At 42.5% G+C, this 23,636-nt stretch overlaps 3 protein-coding genes across 3 annotated transcripts in view; 1 reads left to right on the top strand and 2 right to left on the bottom strand.

The window, feature by feature from the left end:
* The window catches only part of LOC135556592 (voltage-dependent calcium channel subunit alpha-2/delta-4-like), a 107,739-nt gene extending 105,560 nt beyond the window's left edge, over positions 1 to 2,179 (top strand). Inside the window, exons 33-34 of the mRNA XM_064989912.1 lie at positions 186 to 384; positions 625 to 2,179. Coding sequence (XP_064845984.1) covers positions 186 to 384; positions 625 to 726 — 301 coding nt within the window. The 3' untranslated portion in view covers positions 727 to 2,179. The remainder of the gene's footprint in view (positions 1 to 185; positions 385 to 624) is intronic.
* Positions 2,180 to 3,353: 1,174 nt separating this feature from the next.
* LOC135556591 (AFG3-like protein 1) lies at positions 3,354 to 18,751 on the bottom strand. The gene is made up of 16 exons (XM_064989911.1): positions 18,495 to 18,751; positions 18,131 to 18,212; positions 17,782 to 17,864; positions 16,530 to 16,679; positions 16,255 to 16,326; positions 15,251 to 15,375; positions 14,828 to 15,098; positions 9,060 to 9,197; positions 8,680 to 8,833; positions 8,358 to 8,465; positions 8,006 to 8,131; positions 7,806 to 7,916; positions 6,821 to 6,936; positions 5,161 to 5,361; positions 4,433 to 4,627; positions 3,354 to 3,967 (listed from the first exon to the last, which is right to left on the bottom strand). Exons 1-16 carry the CDS (start codon positions 18,621 to 18,623, stop codon positions 3,743 to 3,745), a joined length of 2,286 nt encoding a protein of 761 aa, XP_064845983.1. The 5' UTR covers positions 18,624 to 18,751; the 3' UTR covers positions 3,354 to 3,742.
* Positions 18,752 to 18,923: 172 nt separating this feature from the next.
* On the bottom strand, positions 18,924 to 23,287 carry urahb (urate (5-hydroxyiso-) hydrolase b). The gene is made up of 4 exons (XM_064987498.1): positions 23,044 to 23,287; positions 22,223 to 22,368; positions 19,496 to 19,631; positions 18,924 to 19,357 (listed from the first exon to the last, which is right to left on the bottom strand). Exons 2-4 carry the CDS (start codon positions 22,357 to 22,359, stop codon positions 19,268 to 19,270), a joined length of 363 nt encoding a protein of 120 aa, XP_064843570.1. The 5' UTR covers positions 22,360 to 22,368; positions 23,044 to 23,287; the 3' UTR covers positions 18,924 to 19,267.
* Positions 23,288 to 23,636: the final 349 nt, after the last annotated feature.

Raw genomic sequence — 23,636 nt, 5'->3', positions numbered from 1 at the left:
TTTTTCAATGTATCCACAATGTATTGATAGCTGAATGTGTTGTGTTCCATAATATGTTAAAATAATGTGTTGTGTTGCAGAATGTTTGGAGTGATGTTACACAGAGATACTAAAAATAAAATAAAGTGTTACCTTAAATTACTATATAATTCTATGTAATGTTAACTTAATATTTTATGTGGCAGGATGTTTGTGGTGCAGGCAGTCCCTGACAGTAACCTGGTGTTGATGGTGGTTCAGGCGGACTGTGACTGCTCCCGGCAGTACTCCTCCATCACCCTGGAGCCCAAAGAGGTCAAATACAACGCATCAGTCAAGTGTAACAGGATGAAATCTCAGAAAGTCCGGCGGCGCCCAAAGTCCTGCCATGCCTACCATCCTAAGGTCAGCCATCCTCTTCCTCTCTTTTTAACTGGTTGTGTAATGGCATAATATTGACTTAATTACAGTTGCATTGCAGGCATGTTGAAATTGAAAGAGAGAAGTGTTTGTTCAATTTCAATTTAATTCAAGTCCTACAGATAAATAGTCAAAGAAGAATATTGTGTCAATCAATAGAGGTGAAGTCAGCAGTTTCCATGACGTTTTGTGTTAATATTGAAATGATCTTCTTGATGATTGTAGGAAAATGCCAAGGACTGTGGAGGAGCGTCAGAGATCAGCCTATCGGTGGCGCTCTTCTTGGCTTCTCTGGCTACCTCATTGGCCCTGCGCAGATGGACTTAACTAGGCACCATCTCTCTTATGGCCTGTGGTTCTCCGATGGACATGAGAATGTAGACTAAACAATCTTAACATTCCGTTTTTGTACATTTTCTAAAAGAACCTATAACTACGTAAATAACCTACTAACACAGTAGTTCAAGTCAACTCTGGAGTAACAATAAAAGGGCTATTTTCTTGTAAGACTCCTTTTCCCACACCGATAGAGAAAGAAACTAACCAGTCCTAACAAATGCCTCAATTTCTTTTGTACGAGCCATGGGGTATGAGTTTGTGGACATGTGAATCGAAGGGAGAGACTGTTATTTTCATGGAGACACTGATATGGTAGAACGATTTCAGCCCTCTACTGGGCAACCCGTCTTAGTGCAGACTGAAGGACAACCACCCTGACAACCTCACTCAGCTGGACAACTGTTGCCATAATATGTCCATCAACAGGAAAATACTAACATTTTCTCAATTCTCATTTTTATACACAGTAACATTAAGATGTACTGTATTGATACTGTTGTTTTCTTGTATGTTGGAATGAACTACCATACCAAAACGTTGTGCTACAAAAGAGGAAGGAATATTCATCTCTAATTTATAAGCAATAATGTATGTCGTGACACTGGTGATTTGAATGGAACATGCTGGTGAACAATTCCCGCAAAACTGAGAGGTGAGATCTAGTGTAGTTTATGATTACTGGTACGCATGAAGCTTTATGAAATAATTGTCAGGGGGAGGAGACTGTTAAATACCAATAACCTACTGTCAAATGTGTATCAGAACATTACATTGTTTTCTGTCTTATTCCCAACCCCGCTGGACACAGGTCTCAATACAATCCGTTTCGATTGAGCTGACATATGCAGCCTCCTCAAAAGTGGGAACATTGCCTTTTAAATTTAAATTGCGCTAATAGCGACAAATTATGGCGATACGGATTGAATTGAGCCCATACTTACATGAGAAGCTGAGAGCAGCACAGGATCATCCAGAGCAGCATTATCAAATCAAACCCATTTTATTGGTCACATACACGTGTTTAGCAGATGTTATTGCGGGTGTAGCGAAATGCTTGTTTCTTGCGCCGAAATTAGGGGTTAAGTGCCTTGCTCAAGGGCACAACAGCAGTAGATGGCACCAGAGATTTTCATGCCAGCAACCCTCTGGCCCAGTTCTTCCCTGTAAAATTACTACAAGCTCACTGTTGGTAAAAATGATGTATTTCAATATGTGAATCATCAAAACGATCTGCATATAGTAGCTAGGACCACATGTAAATGAGATGCCATAGGTGCTTTGAGACATTGAGGAATATTACAATATATTGAATAAATATGGTATCTTTTTCATTATTGTTCCCTATAAGAGCTAGACCAATAAGAAACTGATACAGAAGGACATTTTCTGTGACATGTGCAAGTGGTTGGTGGCAGTTGGTACTGGAAACACCGATACTGAGAAAATTCACCACTGAATTTATTTATCAAACAAAAACATGTTTTATACATTGTAGTATAGCCATTGCTTTCGTACACAGAATCTTTTTCTTTTTAATACAAATGGAAAAGCGCTGTCTGTCCATCCCCAGTAACTGGAGAACAAGAGGTTGACTGTATAGTAACAGGCAAACTTACCTTCAGTGCACAATCCAAAACACCAACTACACACAACCACATTTTAAAGAATATGTATTCAAGGTTATTACATCAGTAATTCTAACCTGTTGGACATCTTCAGTGGTGATCAGTAGTAATGACAGAACTGCAGTATACTGGAAATCCTGAAATATCTAGGGGGACAATTTTCACTAACCTATGAGAAATGTAGTTGAATATATTGCTTTAAAGTGAGGTAGCAGCTTCCTGATTCACACAGATCACCCAATAAAATCATTTGTTTACATTTGTGTAGAGATGTATGCTACTACTGTACATCAACAACAGCAGATTACTGGCTCAGCAGAACATCTAAAGCTCCGTTTATACATGATTCCAACTTGCGTCCTTTGTCCTGCTCTTGTCTACATGTGTCTAAAAATGTGGGCTCAATCAAAACACATTGTGATCCGATTGTGATCAGATCATCCTGCCCACACATTTTGTCTGAATATCTTGCAAGTGTAAACAGATCTGGACAGAGAAACCATTTAAAATAATTATTCTGCCCTCTAAGTGGCATCATTGACGGAGTATATCAATAGGTTTTACAATAAATATTATTTAGAAAGGATAGCTGTGAAAACATCTGCATAAAAGTAGGAACAGGACATCTGGTCACAATCCAGAAACAGTGGATGGCTAATAGACACATTTGTGGAAATACGGGCACAATCGGAATGTAGACAAGATCAGGAAAAAGGAACCATGTTAGCACCAGGTATAAACTGGGCTTAACACCACACTATACAGTTGTAGTGTGAGGGCTTAATCACAAATTACCCGTGCAAGGCTGAGAGATGGAAGAGGCAGTGCACATTTCAACACATCTAGGGGAGTATATTTTTATATTTCTGCCAGTAGCATTTTGATGAACTAGGATATTAACATTGTTCATAACCAGCACCTTTATGTCATTGGTATATGGAGATGAACGACATGTTTTGAAATGTAGCATTCATTTGTGGGAGGGAAAGAAACTGTTGGGAAGAAGCCCCTTTTATTGAAATAAATAGCTGAAGATATCAAAACACTAGGCAATGTACATGATTCAGTTGACAAAATGATTTATGTGGCGAAAGAGAACACATGCAACTCATAAAAAGATCCAATCTCTCAAACACAATGTGTCCACTGTCCATTAAATTAACCTTTGAGTACCATGAGGTGCACCTCCAATATGGCCAATAATAAGGCATTGAAAGATTTGCATTCTGATTGAAAGTTTGTTTTGCACTCAGATAAATATATCCGGGGGCAGTGTACTATGCTAAGTCACCCAACCCTCCTCTCTGCCTAGGCTACATGACTGGTGTGTGCTAAGACAGAGGTTGGGTTAAGAGGTTGCCTGTCACCGTTTGTGCTGCCTATTGGGCCTGTTTCTCCTTGGCTGTGTCCAGCTCCTCAGCTAGGTCCCCTCTCTCCTGGTTCCAGTCCTTCAGGCCCTCTGGCAGACTGGTGTCCTCTTCAAAGCTGCCTGTCCCCTCCACAAACTCCTCATAGGTTGACTTCTCCTCAAATGGCCGTGGCCCCAGCAGCTCCAGCATGTCTGCCTTGTCCAGGACCTCCTTCTCCAGGAGACGCTTCCCCACCTGGGGTGAAGAGAGAGGAACGGTGGGGTCCCAGTGACATTCATGACACAGGGTGGACATGATAAAGAGCCAGACAGCAGCTCTAGGGCCTACTACATTTCTGTTTGATCTTAAAGCTGCCATCCTTAATGGTGAAACGGTCACGTACGTTTTGAGATATTACAACAAAGAAGTTACTGCAAACCATCAACACAGTTTTTTCCTCATCAGACATCATTGCAAACACGATAGAAGAGCACAATATGTACTGCCATCATTTTTTTACCATGCTGCACAACGCTCCTCAGCTTTGCTACAATAACAACAGTGGTGGGGCGGTCAGTGGTGCTGTTTCCCCATCTTTACGCCCAGTAAGAAAACTAAATATAGACGGGTGTGCCCTTGACAATCGAGCAGGACATGACAGAGTAATCTGAAAACCTTAGAACTACACGTGATGTTCACTTAGGTCAATGCAATTCTCACCATGTCCACGCTCTCCCTCTTGTCCACAATCAGCTCCATGGTCCTCTGATAGGCGCTGTCCACCAGGTCTCTGACCTCCTGGTCTATGAGCTCTGCAGTGGCCTCGCTGTAAGGCTTCTCCATCACCATCTCCCCTTGCCGAGGAAGGTCGAAAGACACCTGGCCTACCTTCTCACTCATCCCAAACTGCACTATCTGGAGACAGGAAGAGATGTGGGGATCAGAAATACAACAGGTACTGTGAGATAATTAAGCCATAAGGCCCAAGGGGGTGTGGTATATGGCTAATATACCATTGCTAAGGGCTGTTCTTATACACGATGCAACGCAGAGGGCCTGGACACAGCCCTTATCCGTGGTATATTGGCCATATAACACAAACCCCCGAGGTGCTTAATTATAAACTGTTTCCCAACGTAATTAGAGCAGTAAAAAATAAACGTTGTCATACCTGTAGTATACAGTCTGATATACCACGACTATCAGCCAATCAGCATTCAGGGACTCAAACCACCCAGTTTATAATAGACAGTAACATTTCCTAAGACAAACTTCTATCAACACTGTTGAATAGTAACCATAGCTTTTTTTAACCATCGATTGTAACTGGGGATTCATTTTAAAGGCTCTGGGGATTCATTCTGAAGGATCTGAGGCTGAAACGTTAGCTTAGCTATCAATTAAAGTGAACGCTTGAACTTTCCTCTGAATGCCATACAGTAGGGTACCTGTGCGTAGGCTGACTGGGTGACCTTCTTCAGGTCGTCCTGGGCTCCAGTGGTGATCTTCCCAAAGAAGACATGTTCAGCCACACGTCCTCCCAGCATCATACACATCCTGTCAAACAGCTGCTCCCGCGTGTACAGGTACTGCTCCTTGGGGAGGTACTGGGCATAGCCCAAACCCTTCCCTCTGGGGATGATGGACACCTAGGGGAAGAGAAAAGGGGCACATGGCATTAGAATAATGACAGAAAAGCAAATTTACAAATCCTGCTCCTCTAGATCACACATGCCACGTCTTTTAATCTCATTGTATCAACACTTGTGGTTGAATTGTGTTTTTAAATTATCAAATAAATCACATCAAATCATATCCAAACATTTCCATCAAACTCACTCTGCAAGAGATCCTCAATGCAAAGAGAAAAATATGGAGCTGAACCTGCAGAACGTGATTTTTCAAATGCAGAATGGACATTTGATTGAATTGGGCCATAAAGCACCTCATGACGTAAGCCTTAATGTCCACACAAAGAGGCCGCTATGCCTGCAGACTGCTACCCGTCATGGGGACCTAGTTTGCTCTCTTGACTCATAGTTATACAGCAAAATGAGCTCTAACAGTTCTCCCATTCTCTTACTGATTCCAGTTGTTTCTTCATTTCTTTACTTTGGGGATTAGTGTGTATTGTTTGCTATACTGCACTGTTGGAGCAAAAAATATAAGCATTTCTCTGCACCGTCGATAACATCTGCAAAATACACAAAGGTATGTGAACATCCCATCAAATTAGTGGATTTGACTATTTCAGCCACAAGCCGGAATGCCGACTGCAAGCCAGGCCTAATCACCCGACATCGGTGCCCGACCTCACTAATGCTCGTGGCTGAATGGAAGCAAGACACGGCAGCATTGTTCCAACATCTAGTGGAAAGCCTTCACAGAAGAGTGGAGGCTGTTATTGCAGCAAAGGGGGGACCAACTCCATATTAACACCCATGATTTTGAAATGAGATGTTTGACGAGCAGGTGTCCACATACATTACATGACCAAAAGTATGTGTACTCGACCAATAACTGATTTATGCAATTAAGACAAACGTACTCATTTTGGGCCATGTCAATTTTGAAACATAAATGTGTGTTAAACCCATGCATGAGAATCAAAGTTATTTTAGAACCCCACTCAAATCCATTCAATATCCCCATATTCCAACCTGTGATCCAGTTGTGTGACAGACACAGTCATTGACCCGTCTGCAAGCCAATGTCAGAAACTGTTCAGTATGATCATGTGAACAGTACTGCAGTGGGACTTGGATGATATGTATACTATTTCACACCTGGGATGTATAAGATGCGTTTTGAGACTGGACAGTATTGGGAGAGTTTTTTATTGCCCTAGCACTACATAGCTGATTCAAATAACCAAATCATCAAGCTGTCAAGACAGAGTTTGGGATACCCTGCTCTATTCACACCAACACACAGTGGAAGGTGTTGCTGAGCTGTCTGTTGTGTGCAGTGTCAAAACTGCACTATGAAAGTCACATGTGCTAGTAAAAAAATAATATATATATATATTTTTTTTTTCTCTGGTTAGCAACCCCCAACCAAACAGCCAGGTAAACGAAACCGGACCTTTAAAAGAGGGAGTTACTGTACCTTCAGCAGTGGGTCAGCATGTTGCAGGAACCAACCCACTATGGCGTGGCCAGCCTCATGGTACGCTACAGTCTTCTTCTCATTGGGCTGCAGAACCTGGGTCTTCTTCTCAAGACCTACAGACAGAGAGAGACAGACAGCAGGGTTATATCTTCACCATTCTATTACCATCCACACCTCACCTCGTCCTAAAGACATTCACAACAGTGTTCATTTTGTCAGCTATTTTAGAATTAGTTGTTTTTTTGTGTTCGTGTCTATGACTAAAACACCTTTAAGTCCCATTTTAGTAATTTCCTCCTCTTTATTTTTAGTTATAATCAGTTGACTAAAACTCTGGGACAATTTGTCTAGTTTTAGTCATTTTAGTCACATATTAGTCAGTGTATTTGTTTTACTTTCAAAGCCTCCACGAAAGCAAGAGATGGTAAAAATGATTGTTTCTAGTTTAAGATAGTTACAATTGAAGTAACTAGCTGGCTGCCCATCAGTTCAAAAGATTGACGAGTGACTGAATGACGAGTGACTGAATGACAGCCTGGGAGCTGTGTGGGAGAGCCGGGCAGATCACGCAACTGACGTTAATTTTGCCAATGAGAGGATTGCATTAAATACTTGGCATGCATGCTTATGATTAGACTAAACAGATGAAAAGAAGCTTCCCATTGGGCACACACTGGTTGAATAAACGTTGTTTCCACGTTGACTCAATGTGGAATAGACACCTGTGCACAGTTTATGTCAAATTGAATGTCCAATAGTCAAGTGGATTTCTCATCTCGTCACATTTTTGTCAACTAAAAATGAAAACGAATGTTAGCTTTTTTTTCCATGGCGTCTCATCTCGTTATCGTCATTAGTTTTCTCAGGGAAAATAGGTTGTTGAGAAATATTTATTGTCATAGCTATAGTTGATTTAATTAACACTGATTCACAAAGCTGAGATAACATAATAATACAAGGACATGAAGACATTACAACCCACCTCCAATGACCCTGTCGATGGCCTGCTCAAAGTGTTTCCCTTCCACATGTGGGTTGAGATGTCTAGCAGCAATGAGGGCTGCCTCATTACACACGTTAGCTATGTCGGCTCCTGGTGAAGACAGGAAGACAGAGGATGTTTCAAAAACATTGACATGATAATCAACATGGCCATCTCTCACACAGAGCAGCTCAACTTGCCTGTGAAGCCTGGTGTGGCGGCAGCCATCTTCCTGGCCAGTCCATCTTTGTCCATAGCAGGGTCCAGTTTGATGGGCCGTAAGTGCACTTTGAAGATGGACGCCCTGCCTTTGATGTCAGGTGGGCCTGAAACATGGACACGTATTGGATTTCATGAAAGGCTCATTTAGTCTGCTGATTAGGAAATTGTTATGTATGGGTTATAAATGTGTTATGAAATCCTTAGATTTACATAAAGTCTTACTGAATGGGTCGTACTTCTCAATATGAATATCAATATGCTGTATGTTGACATTTCACTGAAATTACCACAGCACAGCCTGAACTCCAGTTCAATTGAAAGACTCCATACCTATGTAAATCTGCCTGTCAAATCTGCCAGGCCTCATGAGTGCAGGATCCAAGATGTCTGGTCTGTTGGTGCCAGCCAGGACGACGACGTTAGTGCTGGTGTTGAATCCTAAAAGAAAAACACTAGGGAATTACCCTCACAGTATATGCATTACAGTTCATTAAGTAAACATTTTAGAGTAAAGCAGAAAACAACAGCTTTATAACAGATGACATCATAGAGGACCATTGTCACATAGTAACAGTTATTATTTCATAAATAGGGGACACCTATGAGATTAACCAGCAATATGATTGTTTGCGATCTAATTTCTCATACTCACCATCCATCTCCACTAGCAGCTGGTTGAGAGTGTTCTCCTGCTCGCTCTGGCCACCAAAATTCCCCCCGCCCCTCTTGCGACCCACGGCATCTATCTCATCTATAAACAGAATGCAGGGGGCGTTCTTCCGGGCCATGGCAAACATGTCTCTCACCTACAGGGGGGAAACAGTCAATACTAAGTCTCTAAAACATTTTAATTCACATCCTCACAGTAAGCAATGCATTTCAAGTAAAATAGATTGAAATGTATCTATGTGGTTAGATAGCTAGTAGATAACGCTATTTTCAGCTATGATCTAAAATGCACATCATGTGATTTGAAAACAGATGTTTTGGAGTCAGGTGCAAGTGTTCCCTCTGGTTCTAGTGTGAACTCACCCTGGCAGGCCCAACACCCACAAACATCTCCAGGAACTCAGAGCCGTTGACAGTGATGAAGGGGACGTTGGCCTCTCCTGCTGTGGCCTTGGCCAGCAGGGTCTTGCCTGTGCCTGGAGGTCCAGAGAGCACAGCACCCTGAAAAAACACAGCACAACACAACACATGAGATTTAAAATACCAGTATAATGAAATGTTCATTTCTCATAGGGTGTGAAAAGACAGCAAACTACATTTAAAATTAAAAAGCATTTTCTTCCTACATTGAAAGTTATTTCATGACTAGTATGACTGCTGGGCTGTTGTCCCATCCCTTAACTTTGGGATCTAGGTCCCCAGTAGGGTTGAGCGGTATCCAGATGTTGATATCGTAATACCGTCCTTCTCTCATCCCGGGATTTATGGTATTACCGGTTTAGTACAGAAGTGTGTGCATTTTTTTTATTTAAATACATTAAAAAGCCCATTGGGTGTCTATTACCAGAATGCTAACAAAATGTATCACAAGTAATAGCGAATAGAAGAAACGGAAAAAAACGAGGCACTACCAAATGTCATTTTTGGCGAGTTTGGACATGTACAAGCGAATGTGAACGAGTGATATTGTGTAACTGAACAAAGTTGATGCATACTTGTCTGAAGCAAGAACAGTACCGGCTCTGAAGCAGCATGTGTACAGTGGTGTCTGTGTGGAGTCGCTAGGGCAATGGCCTTCCGCTAGGGCAATGGCCTTCCGCTAGGGCAATGGCCTTCCGCTAGGGCAATGGCCTTCCGCTAGGGCAATGGCCTTCCGCTAGGGCAATGGCCTTCCGCTAGGGCAATGGCCTTCCGCTAGGGCAATGGCCTTCCGAGAAGAGGGGGGAAAAGCAGACAGGCCGAGAACGGAGAGGAGAAAAAAAACCGCAAGGAATTCAAACCTACAGATAACTCATCCAAAGGGATTTGACTTCTCAAACACAGCAGAAAGCTAACAATATGGATTCCCAGTCATCCTTATTTACTCAGCTACTTACTTAGATAACTAGCAAGTTAAACTTAGGTGTCGCATTAATGCACAATTCTATGATAAACATTGGAAATATGATGGCCATGCATTGTTTGTGCAAAAAATACCTTGCTTTTTCATAGTAAGCTAATTTACTTATAGCGTTGCACTTCTGTTGTCATCTTATGAAAATTCAGCTATTTTCTGCACTAATGTATTTCCTATAGTTGCACGTCTCTGATCACTCTATTGAAGCCACAAAAAACAAACACTTGGCTTCATTATAAAATGCGACCCCTGTCAATACACAGCTGGACTCCCCTGCTCCCGCTTTCACCCGTTGTACTATTTACAAACAAGCACGTGACTGGCTTAACTGTTCAGGGAACTATGGTAAGCTTCAAAATGGAAAATAATGAGACACGTGAAATGTAGAACACAAATGTGCTTTTTCACTTAACGTATTGCACAAGTTGACTGCAGGTATTTACTTAAAAAGTAGATATACAAATATAAACATTTAATGAAAACATAAAATAGTTTCAACGGTATTGAAAAACCATCCCATGGCTATTTCCAAATACACCAGTATACAGTATACTGCCCAAGCCTAGCCCCCAGGTCCAGGTACTAATGTTGTCCCATCCTTCACCTTTGGGATCTTTGCCACCAGGTCCAGGTACTAATGTCGTCCCTAGGGCTGGATGATTTGGACAAAATATCATATAATAATACTTTTGAAATTTTAAGACAGTAGGATTGTATTTGAAGGGATTTTATGTTTAAAATAAAAGTTCTCAATATGCTTTATGAGTAGTTTATGACTCTAGGGTGGCAAATAAGTGATTTTAAATGGGGCTTTCTCCATTTATACTGTTCAATCCAAGTCCAAACAAAAAAATAAAACAAATTAGCATTTTGATCAATTTCTACATTTCCCGCACTTGTATTATCATTTCCGCACTGTGCAACGCAGCATGATACGAGAAAGAAAATATAGGTAGGAACCAAAGTGTTGGTCAGTGTTTCCAGGTGACCTTCATTAGATGTTTCATTACATGTTTTCTAACTTCATGTCGCTAGCTAGCCAACATATTCATGCCTCGCCTATTCCTCTCTGATAAGAAACCGTTGCACAAACATGCTTATCTACTGTAGGCCTACACCAGCACTGGTATCCGGCAGTATTAGCTAGCTACATTTGCACTGACACATAGTACAAAATATTTTTTAAACTAACCCAAGATAGACCAGAGCCGGTTGTTTCCAATGGGAGCAAATTAAGCATAATGGGCAGAATGCAATCCGCTATGCAAACTGGTTTCTGAGCTGGTCATGGGTGCACCTCAACCACGCTCAAGGTCCTAAACAACATCATAACCGCCATCGAAAAGAGACATTACTGTGCAGCAGTCTTCATCAACCTGGCCAAGGCTTTCGACTGTCAATCACTACATTCTTATTGGCAGACTCGACAGCCTTGGTTTCTCAAATGATTGCCTCGCCTGGTTTACCAACTACTTCTCTGAGTTCAGTGTGTCAAATCGGAGGGCCTGTTGTCCGGACCTCTGGCAGTCTCTATGGGGGTGCCATAGGGTTCAATTCTTGGGCCAACTCTCTTCTCTGTATACATCAATGATGTTGCTCTTGCTGCTGGTGAAAATCTGATCCACCTCAACGCAGACGACACGATTCTGTATACTTCTGTCCCCTCTTTGGACACTGTGTTAACTAACCCCCAGACAAGCTTCAATGCCATACAACTCTCCTTCCGTGGCATCCAACTGCTCTTAAACGAAAGTAAAACTAAATGCATGCTATTCAACCGATCAGTGACCAGCCCTGCTCGCCCATCCAACATCACTACTCTGGACGGCTCTGACTTAGAATACGTGGACAACTACAAATACCTGGGTGTCTGGTTAGACTGTAAACTCTCCTTCCAGACTCACATTAAGCATCTCCAATCCAAAACTAAATCTAGAATTGGCTTCCTATATCGCAACAAAGCATCCTTCACTCATGCTGCCAAACATACCCTTGTAAAAAATCAAATCAATTCAAATCAAATTTTATTTGTCACATACACATGGTTAGCAGATGTTAATGCGAGTGTAGCGAAATGCTTGTGCTTCTAGTTCCGACAATGCAGTAATAACCAACAAGTAATCTAACTAACAATTCCAAAACCACAGTTTTATACACACAAGTGTAAGGGGATAAAGAATATGTACATAACAATATATGAATGAGTGATGTTACAGAGCAGCATAGGCAAGATAGAGTAGATGGTCTCGAGTACAGTATATACATATGAGATGAATAATGTAGGGTATGTAAACATTATATTAGGTAGCATTGTTTAAAGTGGCTAGTGACATATTTTACATCATTTCCCATCAATTCCCATTATTAAAGTGGCTGGAGTTGAGTCAGTGTGTTGGCAGAAGCCACTCAATATTAGTGGTGGCAGTTTAACAGTATGATGGCCTTGAGATTGAAAAACAGCTTCTGTCTCTCGGTCCCAGCTTTGATGCACCTGTACTGACCACGCCTTCTGGATGATAGTGGGGTGAACAGGCAGTGGCTTAGGTGGTTGTTGTCCTTGATGATCTTTATGGCCTTCCTGTAACGTTGGGTGGTGTAGGTGTCCTGGAGGGCAGGTAGTTTGCCCCCGGTGATGCGTTGTGCAGACCTCACTACCCTCTGGAGAGCCTTACGGAGACACCTGAAACCCCACCTCTTCAAGGAATACCTAGGATAGGATAAGTAATCCTTCTCACCACCCCCCCCCTTAATGATTTAGATGCACTATTGTAAAGTGGCTGTTCCACTGGATGTCAGAAGGTGAATTCACCAATTTGTAAGTCGCTCTGGATAAGAGCGTCTGCTAAATGACTTAAATGTAAATGTAATGTAAATGTTGGCGGAGCAGTTGCCGTACTAGGCGGTGATACAGCCCGCCAGGATGCTCTCGATTGTGCATCTGTAGAAGTTTGTGAGTGCTTTTGGTGACAAGCCGAATTTCTTCAGCCTCCTGAGGTTGAAGAGGCGCTGCTGCGCCTTCTTCACGATGCTGTCTGTGTGGGTGGACCAATTCAGTTTGTCTGTGATGTGTATGCCGAGGATCTTAAAACTTACTACCCTCTCCACTACTGTTCCATTGATGTGGATAGGGGTGTGTTCCCTCTGCTGTTTCCTGAAGTCCACAATCATCTCCTTAGTTTTGTTGACGTTGAGTGTGAGGTTATTTTCCTGACACCACACTCCGAGGGCCCTCACCTCCTCCCTGTAGGCCGTCTCGTCGTTGTTGGTAATCAAGCCTACCACTTGTGTCGTCCGCAAACTTGATGATTGAGTTGGAGGCGTGTGGCCACGCAGTCGTGGGTGAACAGGGAGTACAGGAGAGGGCTCAGGACGCACCCTTGTGGGGCCCCAGTGTTGAGGATCAGCGGGGTGGAGATGTTGTTGCCTACCCTCACCACCTGGGGGCGGCCTGTCAGGAAGTCCAGTACCCAGTTGCACAGGGCGGGGTCGAGACCCAGGGTCTCGAGCTTGATGACGAGCTTGGAGGGTACTATGGTGTTAAATGCCGAGCTGTAGTCGATGAACAGCATTCTCACATAGGTATTCCTCTTGTCCAGATGGGTTAGGGCAGTGTGCAGTGTGGTTGAGATTGCATCGTCTGTGGACCTATTTGGGCAGTAAGCAAATTGGAGTGGGTCTAGGGTGTCAGGTAGGGTGGTGGTGATATGGTCCTTGACTTGTCTCTCAAAGCACTTCATGATGACGGAAGTGAGTGCTACGGGGCGGTAGTCGTTTAGCTCAGTTAGCTTTCTTGGGAACAGGAACAATGGTGGCTCTCTTGAAGCATGTGGGAACAGCAGACTGGTATAGGGATTGATTGAATATGTCCGTAAACACACCAGCCAGCTGGTCTGCGCATGCTCTGAGGGCGTGGCTGGGGATGCCGTCTGGGCCTGCAGCCTTGCGAGGGTTAACACGTTTAAATGTTTTACTCACCTCGGCTGCAAGTTTTCGTTGCAGGCCGTGTCAGTGGCACTGTATTGTCCTCAAAGCGGGCAAAAAAGTTATTTAGTCTGCCTGGGAGCAAGACATCCTGGTCCGTGACGGGGCTGGTTTTCTTTTTGTAATCCGTGATTGACTGTAGACCCTGCCACATACCTCTTGTCTCGGAGCCGTTGAATTGAGATTCTACGTTGTCTCTATACTGACACTTAGCTTGTTTGATTGCCTTGCGGAGGGAATAGCTGCACTGTTTGTATTCGGTCATGTTTCCGGTCACCTTGCCCTGATTAAAAGCAGTGGTTCGCGCTTTCAGTTTCATGCGAATGCTGCCATCAATCCACGGTTTCTGGTTTGGGAATGTTTTAATCGTTGCTATGGGAACGACATCTTCAACACAAACTAAGTGTATAGAACACTTGTGGTACTCAGCATGTCCCCAACATCGGTGCATCCATCTGACCATGCAGAGTGAACGGCAAGAAAGTGCTCGTGACTCCGTGGTCAAGCAACTGCTCTCTCCTTAAGTGACAAGGGGCATGGTTTGGTGTGTTTAGCGACATGCAGCAGTTGGAGAGAGAGAGAGACAACTCAAGAAGCAAAACAGAGTCACCTATAAAAACTGACAGTACACATGCCAGAGTAACGTATCACATTTAACAAACCAAACATTGAAATACCATTATAGAAGGTAAAGTAAATACCGGTATATGGTAACATACGGTATACCACCCAGCCGAGTTGTCCCATCCCTTACCTTTGGGATCTTAGCCCCTAGGTCCAGATACTGCTGGGGGTTCTTCAGGAAGTTAACAAACTCCAGAATCTCCAGCTTGGCCTCCTCACAGCCGGCCACATCCTTGAACTTGGTGTTGATGTTGTCCTTCATCATTTTTGCTGTTGATTCGCTCATGCTGAAGGGACCGCCTCTTCCGCCCCCAGCGCCTCCTCCCATTGGTCCCCGCCGCAGGGTGAAAAGCAGGAAACCAATCAACAGCAAGGTTGGAATCATGCTCATCATAAATGACCTGTAGGAGGAAGGAAAATTGTAAAATGATGATGACAGTCAGTTAAAATGTTATCTTGTACATGAAATTGGACATATAAAACAAAGCTCAGAGTGAGAAATAGTCTAGCCCTATTGAGGCATGAATACATGTGTGTGTCGGCATTAACTCACCCATCACTCTCGGAGTTGTACATGACAGCTGCCCTATGAGAGGGCTCCAAGCCAAGCTCGTGATGAGCTGCCTCCAAGTTCCTCTCGAAGGTGTCCACACTACCGATGTTAAACCACACATAGCTCTGGAGAAAGACCACCAACACAACAAGTCAATGGATACTCTTTACCACTAGAACCTTTCAGCCTATCAGTGCCGGCTAGATAATGTTGCCGAGTGTCCCCTTTTAGCATATGCATCAGATGCATATTAACCTGGAAGGTGCGCAAACATAAGCCCCAACGCTTGATAAAGAGTGCATAAACTATTGGAAAGGATTAATTGCATGACAAAATATTTGTGGAAATATATCAATAAAAAAATAGTTATTTGTTTAGATAGAGTCAAGGAAATGTTTTGTATAATAGAATAAGTCCTAGAAAAAACATAGGCCTGTAGCCTATTTTAGTTTCCCTTACAATCAAAACATTAGTGTAATCCACTTAATAAACTTTATTTGTAGATTCGATTTGTAATAAGAGTTCTAGTAATTATTTACGTTCAGTTACAGAGAATGGTATCAACCTGCAAGGTAAAATGATTTGCTGCTGACAAATAGGCAAAACACAAACTCATCAATACACTATGGTTTTTCTAAATTAAATCAACCTCTTCAACCTGCTTATCATTAAGTTAAGCCTCGTTTAAATTGCATTGTGAAGTAAGGTGCACAATTATCCCCCATTCATCCATTTGGCATTAATTCCGTGAGGAGAGAGACACATTAGCGCCTGGCTGGGTACCAACGTCCTACAACACATTGGTGGGTTGAGAAAAAAGTAATGGGTAAAAAGGCTCCAGCGGCCATTGGCTATGGGGGTTCAAGTGTTGTATTCACAAAATACTAACTTCCTCATTTAATCTAGTTTGATCAAGCCTACTGAAAGCCCTTTTTCACACCGGCATGAACATGAACCCATCATGAATCACTGTTCCGATTCCAGAGAATGGAATTTTCACCTACCGCATCAGCCTCTGCTCCTGGTACTAGAATGACTCGGACATACTGTTTGTTGACAACCTCTAAACGCTCGACCTGTGTAGAGAACAGACAAAGCATAAGGCCTATTCTTGCAGTGCACAGACAGCAACATACAAATGAAATATATGTATAACAAAATAATGGAGAAAAAAAATAATTCTGTGTCTGAGCAGTTACATCACCTTGGCATTATGATTGTACTAATAAACATGTATTCATCTCTATATTCTTCACTGAATTGTTGTACTTTGTCTCACCATTCCTCTGCCAAGGTAGCGTTGGACAAAGTCCTTCCAAGTGATCTCCTTGCCTGTGTCTCTGAATTGATAGTAGAGCGTGGCAGAGGATATCCCAGCTAGTACCACTGCCAGGGCACGGAAGTCTTTCTCATCCCATGGGATGTCACCCTAGAAAGGCAGAGGAAAGGTCAACATGTTGAGGTATCTGCATCCAGTGCCATAGAACGTCACACACACACATATATACCCACATCAATCACTCCAGTACCCCTGCACATTGAGAATGGTACTGACCTGTATATACACTGAGTGTACAAAACATTAGGAACACCTGCTCTTTCCATGACAGACTGAACAGGTGAATCCAGGTAATGGATGTAATTTGTTAAATCCACTTCAGTCAGTGTAGATGAAGGGGATGAGACAAGTGAAATAATTATTTTTAGGCCTTGAGACAACTGAGACACAGATTGTGTATGTATGCCATTCAGAGGGTGAATGGGCAAGACAAAATAGTGCCTTTGAATGGGGTATGGTAGTAGGTGCCAGACGCACTGGTATGAGTGTGTCAAGAACTGCAATGCTGCCGGGTTTTTCACATTCAACAGTGTCTCATGTGCATGAAGAATAGTCCACCACCCAAAGAACATCCAGCCAACTTGACATAACTGTGGGAAGCATTGGAGTCAACATGGGTCACCGTCCCTGTGGAACACTTGACACCGTGTAGAGTCCATGCCCTGACAAATTGAGGCTGTTCTGAAGGCATAAGGGGATGTAAATCAAAATTAGGAAAGTACAGTAATGTTTTGTAAACTCAGTGTACTTGCATTCTCGTGTTTCTTCATCTTATCTCGAATCTCTTGTGTTTTCTTCTATTTTTTTATGATCTATATTATTACTGCACTGTTGGGAAAGTTACACCTGTTGTATCCTGTGCAAGTGGCAAATAAACTTTTAACCCACACAAACAACACCACCCGCTCCTTGATTTGACATGTCAATACCTACATGTACATATTACCTCAACTAACCTGTGGCCCTGCACATTGACTCTGTACCGGTACTCCCTGTATATAGCCTCGCTACTGTTATTTTATTGTTACTCTTTAATTTTTCTTACAACTGCATTGTTGGTTAAGGGCTTGTAAGTAAGCATTTCACTGTAAGGTTGTTGTAGTCGGTGCATCTGACAAATACAATTTAATTTCAAATATCCCTCATAGAATAGGGTGTAATACTATATAGACAGACCATTCACATCACACACCTTCTGCATGCGGCTCCACCAATCTTTCCCTCCTCCTCTTTTCCCTCCGCCTCCACTGCCACCTGATTCCTTCCCTTTACCATCTGCCAATCAAAAGTGAACGACAGCATTAGGTCAGTCCACTCCAGGCAGACACTGTTGGTTAGAGCCCAGGAGCATCATCTAGGTTGGCAGATCTAGTCAGGGTAACCTAGGTTAAACCCTTGGATCAATATTCTCCTTGAGAAGATATCACTCAGAATACAAAATATTTTTCATTCGACTGCATACCACTAACATTTGCCTCTATAGCACTGCAGTTCATGATTTTATGTAACAGACACTTCTAGACATGTCTCTTGGGTCTTACCTTTTGGCGGCTCCGTGGAGTACAGTAGTCCATGAGATGTAAAGATTCCATCAGATGACAATAACTTACTTTGAGCAAGCCTCTGAGGAGGAAAGCATTAACATCCGGATTATGGGAAAGAGCTTGATTTATAACTGGTTGTGTAGCTAGCTAGCTAACAGCTAACTTGGCAAACTAGTTTGTTGACCTAACGTTACTGCACTGCCTAGAAGTAGCTAAGCTAGCTAGCTAACTAACATAGGCACACAGTTCTGACAGCACAATAACAGTTCTAGCCATTGTTTGTGTTGTATAGAACTAGCTAGAATGACTAATTAGTTTATGCCTAATTTCAGTTGGTTTAACGAACACAAAACAACCTTACCCTGACCGTGGAGCCACGATAGCCGGGCAGCACAGAGAAGTTCCTTGACACCGAATTGCGTACACATGCTCTCACTGCGATCCGTAGAGACAAAGCAGCCGTCGAGAGAAGCCCCAACATTTGAGCCATTCTCCCGCTGGCACTTGCCCTCCACTCTTTGAAAAAATATCAAATGTTCTAGATATTCTGTCTTCTTACAGTTCATCAGTGTGACAGTGTTGGATAACAACCACAGTCATTACATATAAGAATGTCAGAGCAAGACCACTAAGGACCCCAATAAATTGACCAAAATGATGCCTGACAATCTGGATTGAAATGGAAATGTTTTTCCGTTGATTCTTAGGATATGGTCAACAATTGCATGTAAAATATAACAATATTTAAAATACAGTATATCAAGGATGATATGTGTTCAATAAGTACAAGTTTACAGATTTAATTAACTTTATTTCATTTATGCGCGAATAGGACGACTTTGAGTCTTTCTGCGGAGCTCGATCTTGCTCTGTGATTGGCTGAGAAACACACACGCACATTGCATCATAGATGAGCAATTTGACAGGTAGATTACAAAATGTGTACATTCATGATGAACAGGAAAAAAGCTAAATATTCAGCACGTGATAGCCATTTTACTTCAGTTCATCATTATGACTATTTCAAACTACAGTAACTCGACCACTTAGGTATCAACTGGACATGTAAGCATTTTAGCTCGATTAACCACATCCATGGTATAGTGCGGGCAGAGGCTCAGACGAGAGATGGCTCTAACTTCCCCTGTACGTGCTATAGGATAAGCGGCTCAGGAGCAGGGGCAAGTGGAATCTCTCGTTGGGGTTTGTTATAGTGAAGACAATCTGTTGAAGAAAAAAAAGAGAAAGAAACAGACCATAATAAGGGTTTGTTGGTTTTAATCTTTAAAAAATGCCGGAAATTCCTCTAGGCCAAATGTATTAGTAGGTGTATTGATACGTCCATGGCTGATACCCACTTACCTCAACATATGGGTAGAAGGAGTTCTGACCCAAACTCTCCCAATATTGTCCAGTCTCAAATCGCATCTTATACATCCCAGGCGTGAACGCTTTTGTAGTGATGAGTCCAGGACAGCGACCATCTTCGTCGGTGGTTCTAAAATAATGAGAACGTTGATGATTCTGCACAGTTTTTTGTCACATATTCAAGTTTCAAAATTGACATGGCCCAAAATTAGTATGTTTGTATCTTTTTAATTGCATAAATCAATTATTGGCCGTGTACACATATTTTGCAGATGTTATCGCAGGTGCAGTAAAATGCTTATGTTTGACCAGAATACAGTAGATACAGTGCATTTGGAAAGTATTCAGACCCCTTGAATTTTTCCACATTTTGTTACGTAACGCCTTATTCTAAAATTGATTAAATACTTTCCCCCTCATCAATCTACATACAATACCTCATAATAACAAAGCGAAAACAGGTTTTGAGATGTTTTATTTTTTTTTACAAATGTATTAAACATAAGTATTCAGAACCTTTGCTATGAGACTCGAAATTGAGCTCAGGTGCATCCTGTTTACGTTGATCATCATTGAGATGTTTCTACAACATGATTGGAGTCTACCTGTGGTAAATTCAATTGATTGGACATGATTTGGAAAACCACACACCTGTCTATAAGGATCCACAGTTGACAATGCATGTCAGAGCAAAAACCAAGCCATGAAGTCGAAGGAATTGTCCGTTGAGCTTCGAGACAGTATTGTGTCAAGGCACAGATCTGGGGGAGAGTAACAAAACATGTATGCAGCATTGAAGATCCCCAAGAACACAGTGGCCTCCATCATTTTTAAATGGAAGAATTTTGGACCCACCAAGACTCTTCCTAGAGCTGGCCGCCCAGACAAACTGAGCCATCAGGCGAGAAGGGCATTGGTAAGGGAGGTGACCAAGAACCCAATGGTCACTCTGACAGAGCTTCAGAGTTCCTCTGTTGAGATGGGAGAAACTTCCAGATGGACAACCATCTCTTCAGCACTCCACCAATCAGGCCTTTATGGTAGTGACCAGACAGAAGCCATTCCTCAGTAAGGCATATGACAGCCCACTTGGAGTATGGAAAAAGGCACCTAAAGGACTCTCATACCATGACCAACAAGATTCTCCGGTCTGATGAAACCAATATTGAACTCTTTGGCTTGAATGCCAAGCGTCACGTCTGGAGGAAACCAAGCACCATCCCTATGGTGAAGCATGGTGGTGGCAGCATCATGCTGCGGAAATGTTTTTCAGCGGCAGGGACTGGGAGACTAGTCAGGATCAAGGGAGAGATCCTTTATGAAAACCTGCTCCAGAGCGCTCAGGACCTCAGACTGGGTGCTAAGGTTCACCATCCAACAGGACAACGACCCTAACCATACAGCCAAGACAATGCAGGATTGGCTTCGGGACAAGTCTCTGAATGACTTGAACCCAATTGAACATCTCTGGGGAGACCTGAAAATAGCTGTGCAGCGACGCTCCCCATCCAACCTGACAGAGCTTGAGAGGATCGGCAGAGAAGAATGGGAGAAACTCCACAAATACAGGTGTGCCGAGCTTGTAGCGTCATACCCAAGAAGTCTCAAGGCTGTAATCGCTGCCAAAGGTGCTTCAACAATGTACAGGGTGAGTACTGAGTACAGGGTCTGAATACTTATGTAAATGTAATATTTTCGTTTTTTATTTTCAATACATTTGCAAAAATGTCAAAACTGTTATTGTGTAGATTGATGAGGAACCAACTTATTTTAATCAATTTTAGAATAAGGCTGTAACGTAACAAAATGTGGAAAAAGTGAAGGGGTCTGAATACTTTCCTTACGCACCGTACATATGAAGTGGGTAAAGCAGTATGTGAACATTAAAGTGACCAGTGTTCAGTGACTATGTACATAGGGCAGCAGTCTCTATGGTGGGGGGGTAGAGTGCCAGGTGGTTGGCGGCTAGAGCAGTGACTAAGGTTCAGGGTAGGGTACTGGGAGAAGGTCAGCCAGTGCTGACTATTTGTCTGATGGCTTGGAGATGTTTTTCAGTCTTCTAGATGGTAGCAGGGTGAACAGGTCGTGGCTCAGGTCACTGATGAGGTCATTGATGACCTTCCTGTGACACAGGGTGCTGTAGATGTCCTGGAGGCAAGGCAATGTGCCCCCAGTGATGCGTTGGGCTGACCGCACCACCCTCTAGAGAAACAGGATGCTCTTAATGGTTCCTCTGTAGAAGTTTGTGAGGGTCTAAAGGTAGTGCATCTCCATGCATTATCAGTCGATCACTATTAATAATAGCAGTGAACATTTCATAAATCGGCCTAAAGCTAGGCTAACTAGATCCCAAAGGTATATGCAACACACAAAGGGAGGAGTGAGACAGTAGTAGGCCTATATCAGGCAGCTGTTCACCCTACCCCACAGTCACTAGGTAGTAGGCCTATATCAGGCAGCTGTTCACCCTACCCCACAGTCACTAGGTAGTAGGCCTATATCAGGCAGCTGTTCACCCTACCCCACAGTCACTAGGTAGTAGGACTATATCAGGCAGCTGTTCACCCTACCCCACAGTCACTAGGTAGTAGGACTATATCAGGCAGCTGTTCACCCTACCCCACAGTCACTAGGTAGTAGGCCTATATCAGGAAGCTATTCATCCTACCCCACAGTCACTAGTTAGTAGGATTATGTCAGGCAGCTAGCTATTCACCCTACCCCACAGTCACCAGGTTCCAGATGACTAGGAGTGAGTCCAGTCGGTGCAGACTGAGGGCCATTCTTGCCCCTGGGACTCCGTCACCTGTGTTCAACACATAGGTGGTCAGGGGGCTGTTTGGAAGTGTGGAAGACATCTCTGAAGACTGTGGAGAAAGATACAACATGGGAATGGTGATGGTCCTACAGTCGTATTCCAGTGTTAGTTTCTGATGATAATAATACAAATAACTATTTATTTAGTTGCCTTTACTTTTTGTTCATATACATTGTTTATAATGGGAGAATAGCCAATACCTTTGGTTTTCATTTGAATGTTTATAAAACTTTTAACAGGCTGAAACCCCTACTTTCCTATGTTTATTCTTCATAGTCTCTGCCACTATGTGTTTACAAGTCACTTTGTTTCTTTTGCACACTTGCTTCAGTGAAGCCTCCGTTTTACGTAAAGAATAGCAGAGCACCGTTTAGTGTAAATGGAATAAGCTATTCATATGTGTATTTTAGTCTTTGAGAAAAAAAATGTCCATCCGTTCAATAGCAATCCTTCTGACAGACTGTTGAGAACTTTTCCAGACACCCAAAGACACTACATGATCAAATACGTATTTTATGATTTTACCAAATTATCAGTACGTAGGCTATAGGCCTATGACAATGCAGACGGTCAATTGCTGAGACCTCATTTGATTTAATTATACTCAATGGTTTTGCTTGGGCACAATAAATAGGCTAAACAAATTAGGCTACATTAATAGTGTAGTTGCTTCGTAAAAAATAATTGTTGTATGTTATTAATAAACTGTTTTATGAGTAATTACCTGGTTACAATGCAGAATTGCGGCTTGATTTAGGGGACCTTGTCACGTACAACAGAAGACACCGCTGTGTAGTCCTCCTCGACGCGGATAACTTGTTGTTTTACTTCTACAGCCTATATGAAACTAGAGTTCATTTGGGTCTCAACACTCACTCGTAGTGCAGTTGTATCAAACAAGACAGAATAGTAATCGTTCATTTTCATCCTTTGCGAGGGCAACTCACTCTGGATTCACTATGCGCAAACAAACGTCAGGTGCCAAAGGTTGACCAGACCTATCTCTAAAATAACCTAAGTTTACTGTTCCTAATCTTGTCATTGTTGACAAAGTTTGGCCACATGGTTGATAAAGTGTTTATTGTGGTTGTGTGTCCGACTTAATTGCCCATAACAAGATAAGAGACAATGCACAATCAAATTGGAATAGTCCACAGATAAAAAATAAATATAATAATGTCCAAACCACTGGGCTAATTGTTAACAACTTGGTTTATGAATATACTGTACAAATCAGGTGAATTAGTGAGTGGGGTACAGAGACCAATGGAAATCAATAAACTACCACTTTTCTAGGCCTACGCTACTCCTCTAATG

This window comes from Oncorhynchus masou, chromosome 15 (assembly GCF_036934945.1).
Source record: "Oncorhynchus masou masou isolate Uvic2021 chromosome 15, UVic_Omas_1.1, whole genome shotgun sequence".
In the NCBI taxonomy this organism is placed as follows: Eukaryota; Metazoa; Chordata; class Actinopteri; order Salmoniformes; family Salmonidae; genus Oncorhynchus; species Oncorhynchus masou.
The sequence above is the reverse complement of the archived record's forward strand: the minus strand, read 5'-3'. Positions and strand labels throughout refer to the sequence as shown.